Source organism: Phaethon lepturus, unplaced genomic scaffold (genome assembly GCF_000687285.1).
Source record: "Phaethon lepturus isolate BGI_N335 unplaced genomic scaffold, ASM68728v1 scaffold33081, whole genome shotgun sequence".
NCBI classification, from domain to species: domain Eukaryota; kingdom Metazoa; phylum Chordata; class Aves; order Phaethontiformes; family Phaethontidae; genus Phaethon; species Phaethon lepturus.
Window position 1 is genome coordinate 1 of NW_010517515.1, and position 12,974 is coordinate 12,974.

Here is a 12,974-nt window from a genome sequence, read left to right on the forward strand (position 1 = left end):
CGGAAAGCAAAGCGGTGGCTGCGGCGAAAGGCTACGCACGCTCCCGCGGGGAGCTGATGTCGCCTGCGTGGAGCCACCGCGGAGAAGCTGGGGCTCCGGATGCTCTGCGGCATGTTTCCGTTCTAGATCTTGGGACTAAGTGTAGATTTGTGTTACGTGGGGGAGATTCAAAGATGTCTTTGAATCTGAAACACGAACAGTAAGGGGTTTTTCTGTTCAAAGAAATGTGGGGGGTTTGTGTGGAACGTGTGCTTGAGAGTATCTTCTGAAGGCTTTGCAAAAGGGCCGTTTTCTAGAGTGAAAAGGACTATGTCGGTCCTCTCCCACCTTGTAGTGAAGGACTGCAGAACACTGTAGACTTCTCATCCCTTAAAAAAAAAAAAAAGAGCTTTAGCAGGTTCGGCACTGCTTCGCGTTCCCAGATGTAAAAAATGGCAAAGGACTGCCAGCCATTCCCCACTCGCCCTCTAAGGCAGTGACAGAGGAGTACAAGTTACTATTCTCTTGAAGTTAAACTGAGCAAAGAGGAAACAATATCACACCAAGTCACAGGCTCCATCCTGCAGTTACAGGGACGCCGTGCTGGGAAGCAGACAGTAGTTGATGACATTCACTCTTGGCTCCTCCAGGAGTTTGAGGAGCTGCCATACCTGTTCCAAGCGAGCCTGCTAAGCCCCTGCAGTCTTCACACCCTCCATCCCTCCAGTGCCCTATCAAGGTCAAGCTTCACCTCCCTATTATTTTGTCCCTTTCTGTTTTTCTTATCCTACCTGTTCCCTCTCTTCTGACTTCCTTTTGGTTTCACAAGGAGAAACAGCCAACATGGAAGGATGGTGGGGAACATTAAGTCTTCTTTCCTTTCCAAGAAGCTGAATGCCTGCTGTACCCTTACGGTCCCTGCCTCTGTTAAGGTGTCCTTTCACAGAGCAAAGGGAAGCTTTTTGGTTGAGTTTTAGGGTTGTTTTTTGTTCGTTTTATTGTTTGGTTTTTTATGTATGTTTGTTTTTTTAAGGCAGGTGAAATGTCAGATCCAAACTACAAGTTACACAGATGCAACGATTGGGAGTTGGGGAGTTGTCCCACATAGAAAAAGCAGCAAGTTAAGAAATTTTTCTATCACTTAATGCTGCATTTATGTTGTGAAACCACTTTTCAGCTGAAGTGCGCAACTGAGAGCCCAGCTCTTCTTTTTTTCTTTTAATACAGTTTTACTTCCTAAGGAGTAGTTGGTGTTAGTCATTTTCCATTACTCAATGCTAGTGAGTGATTACTCAGTGCTGACCACAGAGATAGACCAGTCTGTCTTTAATCCTACAACACACAAAGAAAATTATCTTGAAAAATGCAATCTTTTCTGTGGTGCTGCTGTCTTAAATTCATGATTCAGGTTCCTAGATCTACCCTCACGTCTACATAGCCAAGCAACCACAAAAATCTGAAAGCGTGTACAAACTGACATATATCAAAGTTACACTAAGGAGTACTTCCTCATTTGCAGTGATGAGGAAACTGCACTATTGGTTTATGTATTCATCTATGAACACACCTGCAAATTTACAGTAGCTGCCAGTTTCTTTTAAAAAGGCTCCAAGAAGTCACACCAATACATCTAGTATTCGTGCCATAAGGCAGTAATGAAAACAATGGTTTTATTTACGTTGTGACACTTTAACACTGGTTTCAAACAGAATAATTACATTTGTGAAGTGGTATCATAATAAACACCACAAAAAGCATGTTACAGAAACAAAGAGTTCCGGTAAGATATACAAGTTTAAGACAAGAAAATGAGCTGTGGAAAAATATTTGTAGTTTCCATGAACTGTGTACAACTCTGTGTGAAAGAAACTTTTAAGGACAGGAAAAAAACTTTAAAGGCAGAGTTAAGGCTCTTATTTGCAAGTGATCTTCCTATTGGAAGCATACTGAAAATATTTTCTCTAAACAGGATGCAGCTTGAAGACTTAAACCTGTGCACGAAGCTTCACAAGTACGATGATGTAGAGCTCAGTGTCCATAGTAAGGGCTGCGTGTCTTTTGTTTCCTCTTTACACCACTCTACTATACAAATGAGCCTTTACCATATGCACCCCAAGATTAAGACATGCATGCAAGCTAAGTCCCCATCAGGTGTAAAAAAGAGAAAAGGCATTTCTTCTCTTGTCCCCATTCAGTTGGGAACTATAATTGGTATTTCCACAATAGAAGGAAATTAGACATCCCTTTGTATTAAAAAAAAAAAAAAAAATCGATATAGAGTATCTCTAGTTACTGCAAAGTAAACTTGCCTGTTTTAGCTTTTAAAATGCATGAAAGTATAAACCTGGATAAAATCAAGTAAACCAGCCTCTCTGTTAAAAGCAGTGTCAGGTACATCAGGTTGCACTCCAGGTGAGTCAGATGAAGAAACATGGAACAATGGTTCTGCTAGCACTGAAGAGAATGAAGAGGAGAACAAAGCCTTTAATAAACCTGTAGCTAAAACCAGTACAAGTTTCAAAACAGCATCTAAGGTGCTTGGTGGCACAAAAAAAGGGAGATCACCCAGACAGGTCAAAATCATCCGACTGATAAAGGGACCTACTATACACACTGAGGTTCATTTCAATCCATCTTCATGCATTTATATATGCTGTACCTCCCTCAAAGCTACATGCCCATTTCATCCAGGATTTTGGATGTCATTACAGGAAAGGTCTTTACTGGAAGTTAGCAGAGTGCGGGGGGGGGGGGGGGGGGTGTGTTTTATGTGTGTGAGGGTATTTTTTAAACAAAATACTTTGCAGGCATTGTAGGGTACAAAGTATCCCCACTGAGCGCCAACATGAAAATGAGGACACAGAAAGTGTGGGGGGAAGGGCAGGACATTAGCTCATGTAAGAGCTGCTTCTGACGGGTTCTGCCTTAATTGTGTGTACAAAGTACCCACTTGTACTTATCACAAAGTACAAGTAATCGGTTTTTACAGCACTGCAGAAGACATCTGCATTACCCATACACATCGGTCAAATCTTGACCCATTCATGCTCCAGTCTGAAAGTAACGCGGCTTTGCTGAGTGCTGCCACTCTCTCAGCAGGACTTACCTGCCCTGGCTGGGGCAGACCAGGCCGTCAGCTGGTCAGTTTGAAACACAGGTCCATGCTGACATTCCAACAGGCTGAACACCGCAAGCTGGTATATACAGGGTGGAAACTTTAAGTTTTGAAATCCTGTTCTTGGGAGACAAATTTAAAGCTGAAGGGACTTTAGGAGTCAGAAGTATCTAAATGCTTTTTCTTTGCCCCTGTTTGTTCTACAGAAGTGACTATGTTTGATAGAAGAAGAAACCGCATCTCCATATTGAAAAATTAGCATCACCGCACTGGACTGAGTTGAGTTTAACTCCTTCTTGTGAAAAGATGGCATTAATCCTGATCCAGGCCCTTAGAAGATGAAATATCCCACAACTGATAACCCTGTTACCTTGCTAAGGAAAGGCAATAGATGGGAAAGGCACACTTCAACACCCAATTAGCACAACTCACAAGTATCTTTGGCAATGCATCCATTCTAATGAATTATTCCTCTATAAATCTTTCAAAAGGACAGCATCCTATTTGCCTTATTCACTCTCAATCTCTCTGTGATTTCAGGAAAGCTCACACTGGAGAATGCATGTAACTGTAAAATAACTTTCATTCCTTTATTCAAACTTCACATATACAGTGGACAAAAAGACATTTTAAAATAGATCCATATAATTATATGGATTTTTGCAACATATTAACTTCAGATCAAAATTAAGATATACACCGTATTCCATAACCAAGCTAAAGCTTAAGTGTATACTTCATTTGTGTAATAAAACCCAGGAACTACTCTGAATACTGGAACATTCACCAGTCAAATTCCATCAAGTGCGAAGTTGTTTACAGCAACTTAGAGGTTCAGAATCCCTCTTTACAGGGGCTATACAACCACACTGTAAACAAGTATATGAATTAGGCAGTTTCCCTTCTATTCTTCCAAACAGCTTTCGTTTTACAAAAGCAGCTGCTGTAGATTGCAATGGATACAGGAAGATTTAGACCAGTGGTTTTCAGTATGCAGGTTACCAACCGCAATATATAAAAGAACAGCCAGAGCCTAAACTCAGCTCATTTTCAGAGTCCTGATGTGCATTTGCTCATGGTTGGGTGTTTTTCCCCAGGTGCTAGTAAAACAAGTACTCTTCGTGCAACTGGAAAGTAACAAGAGTTTGAAACAAGAGCCAGAAGACTGATAGTGGATGTGGTTGTAAGAGAAAAGTTGGAGGGAACTTCCATGTTCTCATGATAAACCAAAGAGCTCCACAAAACATCCAGTCCCAATGGAAGAGATAACGACAGTTAAACGCAAAGTTCAAGTTAGCACATTTCCAGTGTAAAACCATCCCCTCCACCAGACTTAGTACTGCCTTAGTCAGAAACGAACTGATTCCAAACACCACTCTTAAAAAAATCATACAGCTCTTCTTGTAAAGACTGGGAAAGTACAGGTAATAACATACTGAAATCTAGATCAACAGGTCAACATTTTACAAAAAAGTTTTAAGACTTAAATGATCCCTTTTTAAACTGCTGAACACATCTGATAAACAGCTTGCATGTCAATCTGATATATGCTGTACCGTTTGGCTCTTGAATCCCAAACCTTTCCAGAAGAGATACCACACCTAGAACACTGTCAAATAAATAGCAAAAACCCAAAAGATAGTGTCTGTTTCGAAGCATGAAGAGTAACAGTACATTATGCAAGCTAATCAGCGTTACATATACAGGGAATGCCATTCTGGTTGAACGGATTATGAAGCAGTATTCTCCATGAAATACTAGGCACAAGAATAAATCAATTAGACAGGTTTTTCTGCCTAATGGACAAGTCTGGCAATACAACATTGTAACTGATATGCTTCTCAATATTTAAGAGCCTTAATTGCAAAAATCATGAAGCGATGTTTGTATTTGTGTCTTTGACAAGCAGTTACAGTTCTGGACAGATTTCTTCTATGCTGTGTGCTCTACTTTCCAGCTGGTCACGAGTAGCATGTGCTGCATAAGAAAGATTACAAAAAATAGGTAATGCTCATTGAGTATTTTCAAAACACACACAAAAATCCTCCTGAAATCATCTTTCTTCTCCAAAGGTAATGTTTGCCAACCCATTTTAGCAACCTACAAGCTGTTAGTTTGAGAGTGCAGAAACTTCCAAAATAGTTGTTTCACCTTCATGTTCTGAAGAAATGGCTAACAGCATTTTTCATCATACCAAGCACTGAACGCTCACCACCCCTGGAATTCAGAGGATTTAATCCAGGAGTTGAGAGAGATCAATTTGCAGAACTAACATATGGGGTTCCTGAAACACAAGCAAGCATAGTACTTTTCAGGTCAAATTTCAATTCCAGATGAGACACTTCAAAACAAAACAAGCTTATAAATGAAGGAGCACAGTCTGTTGTGTTCTTCAGGAAGTCGCTAAACTCATGGTTTTGATCCAAAGAATACCAATAAATCATATATATATATGATTTTTATATATATATATATATGCACATGTGAAAATTCAGCAGCATAAAGCAAAGATCAGAGAAAACCACATTCAAATGATAATCTTTAAAAAAGGACAGCTAGGCTTCAGCACATGTTAGACTTGGTAACAAGTGCAGTTTAACCAGTGAACAGCATAACTAACAAGCAGAACCAATTTGTGTATGCTCCCAGCCTTCTCACTTAAGTCATCTTTAGGGTGATGCTCACCATGCTTACGAAAACACAATGTATTCTGTATCTACCAAAGGCCAAAAGAGCACACCCAGTCAGCTGACAGCTAAGCTGATCAGCAGTATCTGAGCAGGGTTATCATAGCAATGAATGCTAAATGAACCATAAGGAGAGAACAATACTTTTACTGCTTGTCAATTGAACTGATATAGATCACACCCTTGTATGTGATACTTTTGTGTAGCAGAAGTAAAGACAGGTCTGCACTGAAGTCATCACGTTTACATCTACCTACATCAGGCATCTTTCCTTCAATGATTTTTCAAAGAGAATCTTTAACGGAAGAGTGTTTGTGGAGAGGAACAAAGGTCACTATTTTGCTGGCAAAGTCTATTTATGTCGTTCATGGAGTCATAAATAGGGAGTAGCCAGAGAAATTCCAGAGAAGCTGAAATGCTGAAGCAAGCAATCCTAATGCAGTCTATTACAACTTGAACTTTCTTTTCCACCAAAAAGCTTGGCTGCTAGAATCCATATGCATGGGAAAAGTTACAGCTACTTGAGGCAAGAAAGGAATGACCCATCCACTTAAAACACTTCGTGGCCCACAGTGAAGACAAGGGCAAAAACATTCAAACAGTTCTCACCATCACTGACTGGACTGGCCATCTTCATTTCAATCAGCAAGAAATCTCAGTCTGTAACCAAGAAGCGCAACTCATTAGCGGACCTGGCAGCATCTGACGGAAGCCTTCGTAAAAACCTGACCTAAGTCTTTAGCCCCTTCTAAAAAAGCAGAGTGCAGAGATTAGAAGAGTACTGTTAGTTTTACCCAAATACAAGCCAGACAGGATTAGAGGGTAGAAAGGAGCATCGAATAAGAGAAGCACAGAACCTTTAAGGGATCTTCATGGACAAAAAAAAATTCCAAGTGAGAAGAGGGTCTCAAATTGCCTGAAAAACCACGCAGGAGTCAGCGGAGCCCTAGAGTCACAACAGACCACTAAGAAATTCCTCTGAGGTCACATCTTTATCTGGAACAATTATCAGTACTATAGAAGTCATGTTATTCCACTGGAATAAGATGACACTGCATGCCAGCTCTCACCTACAACAGACTGACAGTCTCAGACATAATAGGTGAGTGTTAGCCACATCACCAGATGATTTCCATAACTTCAGAAGAACTGAAGTCAAATGGAAGAAATAACCAAAATGTAGCTATAATACATGCAGAAAAAAACCAGACATCTCCTTTGCAGCTAAAAGCAAGTGCCAGAGCTGTTAGTCAGTTTAACAGAGTGAAGCCAAAATAAACCATAACAACAGTCGGCTCCTGCATCGCCCAATACACTGAGTAAAGAAAACCTTCCTTTTCTGCTCTATAAAAAAGCACTTTAAAATACAACAGTTTGAAATTGAAGAGCTCTTCGAAAGCTATACAGATAAATAATCTTTCCACATGCTTACAGTCCTAACAGGGGAACCTCAGAAACAAGAACATTAATAGCATTTTGATCCACTTCCATGAAGGAAACAACCGAATTGAAATACTGTTTTAAACACCCAATTCCGTAATACGACCAAAAGCACAGGCTAGCAAAAAACCTAAGTAGCCAGTGTTAAAACCAGCTATTTAAGAAATGTTTTCAAATAGAGAATGCTCTAATATCTGTTTAGTTAACATTTATGAATAAAGAGATTCTTTTGTGCCCTCAGAATACAGATGAGAGAATGATACAGCGATGCCATCTCAAAAAAGTTATTTCAGTTAATTTTGACATTACTTTAACACAGCTATGTTGCTGAACATTTATCATCTCAGTGTAGGAATTTCTTAAAATGTGGGCAGTGGCAGAAGACAGAGAGGTTTATTAACAGTTTTGTCCATATTCCATCAGCCTTTGACCCATGCTGCCACAAAGAATCACGCATTATCAGTCTGAGGGTGTTCAATTCACCAGCTGCTACAAAAGTGAGACCAGTACTTAAGCTTAGGAGAACTGATCAAGTACAGAGACCAAAAGCTATGACAGTTGATGCAGAGATTAGGAGATAATGAAATATCAAGGTTTGTTAAGCAGAATGATACAAAACACAAATGAAGAATTGAGAACTACATCAAGTTAATGGAAGGTATTTCTATATGCCACAGTGTGGAGGCAAACCAGTTAGTTAATGGGTTGATAAACTGGCAAACAGTTACATTTATGGAATCTATTGGCCATGAGCAGTCCAAAATTTATAATTACCAGTTGTGGCTCTGAAGCTGGTTATGAGGCAAGGTGGAATGGACTTCAACAATAGAGATGGAAAAATGCTGCAAAGGTGTGCCTTCTTTCCACTGGAGAATGCGGCTGGGGAGCGGAGTTGCCTCTGTTTTACAGCAGAGTGCAGAGAGATGGCAGCTTCAAGCCATGGAGAAAGGTCATAAGGTTGCCTATTGGAGCCCTCCTTTCCCCTGGAGAGTGAAGTTCTAGTAAATAGCCATTATAAGGCATATGGTAAGTTACTGGATAAAGTCAGTCCATTCATGGGTCTCAAACACATACCGAATGACCCTTTAGGAGCAATTATGAAGGCATCAGTGCTCCTATAATGGGACTAAGTGTGCAATCCACAGAACTTAAAAACACAAACTTCGCAAATCACCTTTTTATTGTCTGGAATTTAAACTAATTTTAGACAAGTTCCTCGTTCACATGGTTGTGAAAAGCAAATGTGAACCAAGTTAAACCCATGCAGCATCTTCCCAAGTCTGCAGATTGTGCTAACATCTTCATAGCTTTGCCAAGCAACAGATGAGTGAGGCTTACAGACTTCATTGCCACTAGTCTCATGAGCAACAGATGCCTACTTTTTTAATGCCAAGAACTTGTTCGAAGTACTGTTACACACAGAGGTGGGTAGTGAACAGCTGTAATTATTCACCAGAAGGCCACCACAAAAATCAAAGATTTTTATTATACAGTCTACCCTTTTCACCCAGAGAGAAGCTTAAAGATGAAAGAGGTGTCAGCCTCTATATTTTTATGAGTTTCCTGTCTCTTGACAGCCCTGAAGCAGGTTCCAGAAACAGCTCCCAGCTATACATCCCAGACTTTCTTCCAGTAGCTCCACTATAGGCAAAGCTGAGGGTCTTATCGCATACTACAGAAACGAACATTACCGCTTAAGGACAAGTGCATACTCAAGTCCTAACAGCAGTTTTACATTACAGTAAGATAGGCAGAAGTTCTTACTTAGGAAGTTAAGTACAGTCCTCTCAACAGGGAGGAAACATTCATGCTACTTTCCGATTGCTGGCTACAGGATGGCTTGGGAGCAGAATGGGAACTGAACCACAATACAAGGCCAGGCTCTCCCATGTGGCCACAGCTTTTAGTGTTCTGTACAAGGCAACTCTTCCTTTAAAAAGGATGCTGGCAACTTCACTACAAAAGTTAGTTATGCTGGGGAAATAGTACAAAGGAGAGGTGTTTGCTTTTCTGTTATGTCACAACAAACAGAAGCCCACATGCTTAATTAGCAATACTGATGGTTTTGGTACCATGTTACAAATCTACTAAATCCATCAAGACAGCATGCAGTACTGCAGATTGAGCATCACACACATACTGTACGCTTTCTAGTTATTCTCACGCTTGAGTGTATTCATTTCCCAACAACTGAAAGGACCACCAGTACTTAAATATGCTTTTTGATTAATCAGTAGCTCACCATGTTCGGTAGCTTCTGTATTCATTGTTTCTACATCTGCAGCATCATGCATCTCTTCATCCTCATCATCATCCTCTTCTTCACCGTGTAGCTCTTTTGCAATGAGCTGTCTCGCCAGTTTGATGTTTCGTCCTTCATTGTAGTGCATTTTTCTCTTCATTTCAAACTGTTTCTTCTTCTCTGTGGACAAGCAAATGCAAATATTTATTTCTTCCCTTTAAAAAAGAAAAAAATTATTTCCTCTTCAGAGAGGCACTAACTGCTTCCTAGGTCAAATTTATGCCTACCTTGAAAGTCCACTGATTACATGATCAAGCAATCACAGATTTTCATTATTTTCTTCAAGCAGTGGAGTGTTCTTTTAAATGAGTCTGAATTACAAAAACGCTAGTAATTAGTGTACTGGAATGGCTGAAGCACTTTTAAAAGAACCTGTCTGCAAGTAAGAGGAAGTCTGAACCAAGAGAAGCATCCAGTAACAGCATACAAAATTCCAAAGTTTCGCAAGCCTTATTTCTAAGTAAACTTAAGGACAAATTGAGACATACTGGCGGGATAAAAGATGAACTTTTGCAGATGTTTGACTTGACTCCTGGCTAGCTACCAAAGGCCAGTTATGAGGATATATTTACCACATGTAGAAGAAAATATTTTCCACTTTCCCCATGGCCTGAAGCCTAATTTTGCTCCATATATTAAACATTAGCAAGTCTAGCAGTAACGTCTTATAATTAAATTAATATTTGCTTATTGGCAGTCCCAACACTGTTTTTTTCTTCCTTTAGAATAGTAAGGTTACACACTCAAAGTTGTGGCCAGGAAGGACAAGAAGCAACAGCTAGGTAACACAAGCCTGAAACCTTAGAAGCATTGCTGTCTGACTGTTTCTTCAAAATGTTCTAGTGCAAGCCAACACAAAACAACAGCTCTGTTGCAGATGCATGAGGCAATCTGTTTAGGAATAAATGTAGATTTCCCACTGGATCCATCTACTAGTTTCTTTGAAAACAACAGAAATATCATCTGTATATTTGCAAGCAATTAGTAGCACCTTTACTACAGTGGTACTCGCTGAATCGTTAAGTCTACCTGAAATACGTTCAGATTAAGAAGTACTCCCTCATGCCAAAACCAGAAGTTTCTCATTTGAATTCCCACACCTTAAGCTTGTATACAAAGGGACAGCCAGTAACAGCAACTTCCTGCTAATCTGTAGGTCCGAAACCAAACAGTTCCAACTACAAACAGTGTATTTGTTCGATCTTACTTACCCTTCAAAGACTATCTCCATTTTCAAATGACAACATTTGTGTTAGACAGTACTTTTTCTTCCCAAATATTTCCTACTAAAAGTCTGAAACTATTTGTAGGGGAAAAAAAAAAACAAACCAAAACCAAGAAAACAACTTATGCCTACCTCGTTCTTCAGGTGTTAATTCTTCATCTTCTTCCTCCTCCTCACTGCTTTCCTCTTGCTTTGCTATAATCTTGGGCCCTTTACCTTCAGCTGCAGCTGCCAGTCTGCATAAAATATGCAATACAAAATGCTCAAGCAGCAAGTTTTTCACTATTTAAAACACATTAAATGTCAGAACACTCATACAAACTGCTTTGTTCATTATTTTTGCCATATTTATGTGTACTAACAACCTGCGAAATGTTTAAAGTACCAGTGGCTCTATCAAACACCAAAAACTACTTAATTTGACAATAGCGAGAGTGTGACTTCTAGAGAAATGAGCAACACCTTTCCACAAAGAAAAAGTACTCCAGGAAAAGGAAAATTATCTTAACATTTAGTCAGTTTTCTATGACAATACTTACTTTTTACTCAACACATCTGCTTTTAAGGGCTCATTTGATTCTGAATCACTCACTGCATCCTCATCATCTTCTCCTACCATGCTTGAAAGGCAAACAAAGAAGGTAGCCTTTATCAATAATTTGCTGCTTAAAATTTGCTTGATCAAAGTAAAAATCTTACAACATTCAATTAAAAAGACTCCTTTGATACTTTAAAAACTTTCCAAACAAATTTAAATACTGATATGAATGACAACTTTATATTCTAGTACACAGGTGTTAATTGAAATAAAATCAATAAAAGTCAGACTTATTCCATTCAAAGCCTAAAGCCTGCTAGACACAAACCTTCTAAAAATTGACTTTGTCCTTTTTGACAGTTCTTCTTGAGAGCTATAAGCCTTTATTTAGAAGCTTTGCAAATTGGAATATGTTGCATATATCCAGTAGGCCTGCACAGTCTGTCAGGCGATCAGCTATACTAAATACTACAACATCCACAAAGTCAATTTTGTTGTAAGACTTACGCCACCTGGCATCATTTAGGATAGCAGTTTATCAAGCCTACCTGTGGTAAGGAGTACTTGGCTCATCTATTTTCATCAAGCCATAATCCTTGCCTGCTGGGTGGTAAGTAGCTATGATGTTCATTTCATCCCACTTCTGGGATTTTTTACTGAAATAAGAAAAGAAAGTTAAATTTTCTTATCTTCTAAAAACAATTAGTTCTGTTTGGCCACAGAAAAGGAATGTTTAGAACGTCTTTTGACCTCTACTACATACTAGGCACAAAGAATTTTGTTATGACACAAGCGTGTTCGAAGTATGGCTATTAAACACTGTTCTCTATATATTTTAGTTAAGTCATGACAAATTATCAATGCAACTTAATTTCCTTAACAAGTCACAATAGCTAAATAAACTCAGTGATCTTAATGTATTCTTATTCATATACACACATGTATATTTTCTCAAGAGACTACCGGTCTTGTTCAATCACTGTCCCATTAACTGTTTGCTCTTTTTACAAGTTACTGTAAAATCATTCTTCCTCTTATTACAACCCACAACACTTCAACAAAACCAAATAACTTCCACCTCGGCTCTGCTCAGTGAGCTGCTATGATTACTAGCGAAACTGTTGCATAAACAATACCAACAAATAACTTCCTGCAGTAAAAGAAATAGCACTGAACAGGCTGGTTATTAATACTGCTTTTGTCATCCTGAAGTGGAATCATAAACCAGAACTGATTCACTGCTGTAATTAAGCCGAGGGAGTGTCACATTTTACACAGACAGGCACCAGTGATGTTACATTATTTTGAATTTCCTCAATTGATCAGAGAATGTACCCTTTCATGTATATTTGCAGAAACAAAAGTCCATCCACCTGGACTGAAAAAATATATAAACCACAAGGAAAGCAACAGTCTTGTGGACAGAGGAACAGTCACTCCTCCACTGATCTAAAAGCCACAGAAATGTTTAATCAACAAAATTTACCAGGTTCCACATTTTCTCTAAAAATGTTATTGCCAGCTTCATACAAGGTGGACTTTCCAAAAGACTAAAGCAAGAAATTTATCTTTAGAATAGTAATATTAAAAAATGGAATTATTTTACCTTATGCATTAACATATTCCTGAAGTGTTTCAAATTATTATTTAAGGAAGCAAATGTTACAGGGCTTTGTTGGTTTTTGTTT

At 39.0% G+C, this 12,974-nt stretch overlaps 1 protein-coding gene across 1 annotated transcript; it reads right to left on the minus strand.

The window, feature by feature from the left end:
• Positions 1-4,779: 4,779 nt before the first annotated feature.
• PPP1R2 (protein phosphatase 1, regulatory (inhibitor) subunit 2) lies at positions 4,780-11,938 on the minus strand. Its single transcript, XM_010296435.1, has 7 exons — positions 11,835-11,938; positions 11,288-11,368; positions 10,881-10,984; positions 9,464-9,643; positions 7,996-8,204; positions 6,391-6,441; positions 4,780-5,071 (listed from the first exon to the last, which is right to left on the minus strand). Exons 1-5 carry the CDS (start codon positions 11,915-11,917, stop codon positions 8,125-8,127), a joined length of 528 nt encoding a protein of 175 aa, XP_010294737.1. The 5' UTR covers positions 11,918-11,938; the 3' UTR covers positions 4,780-5,071; positions 6,391-6,441; positions 7,996-8,124.
• Between the last annotated feature and the right edge of the window lie 1,036 nt (positions 11,939-12,974).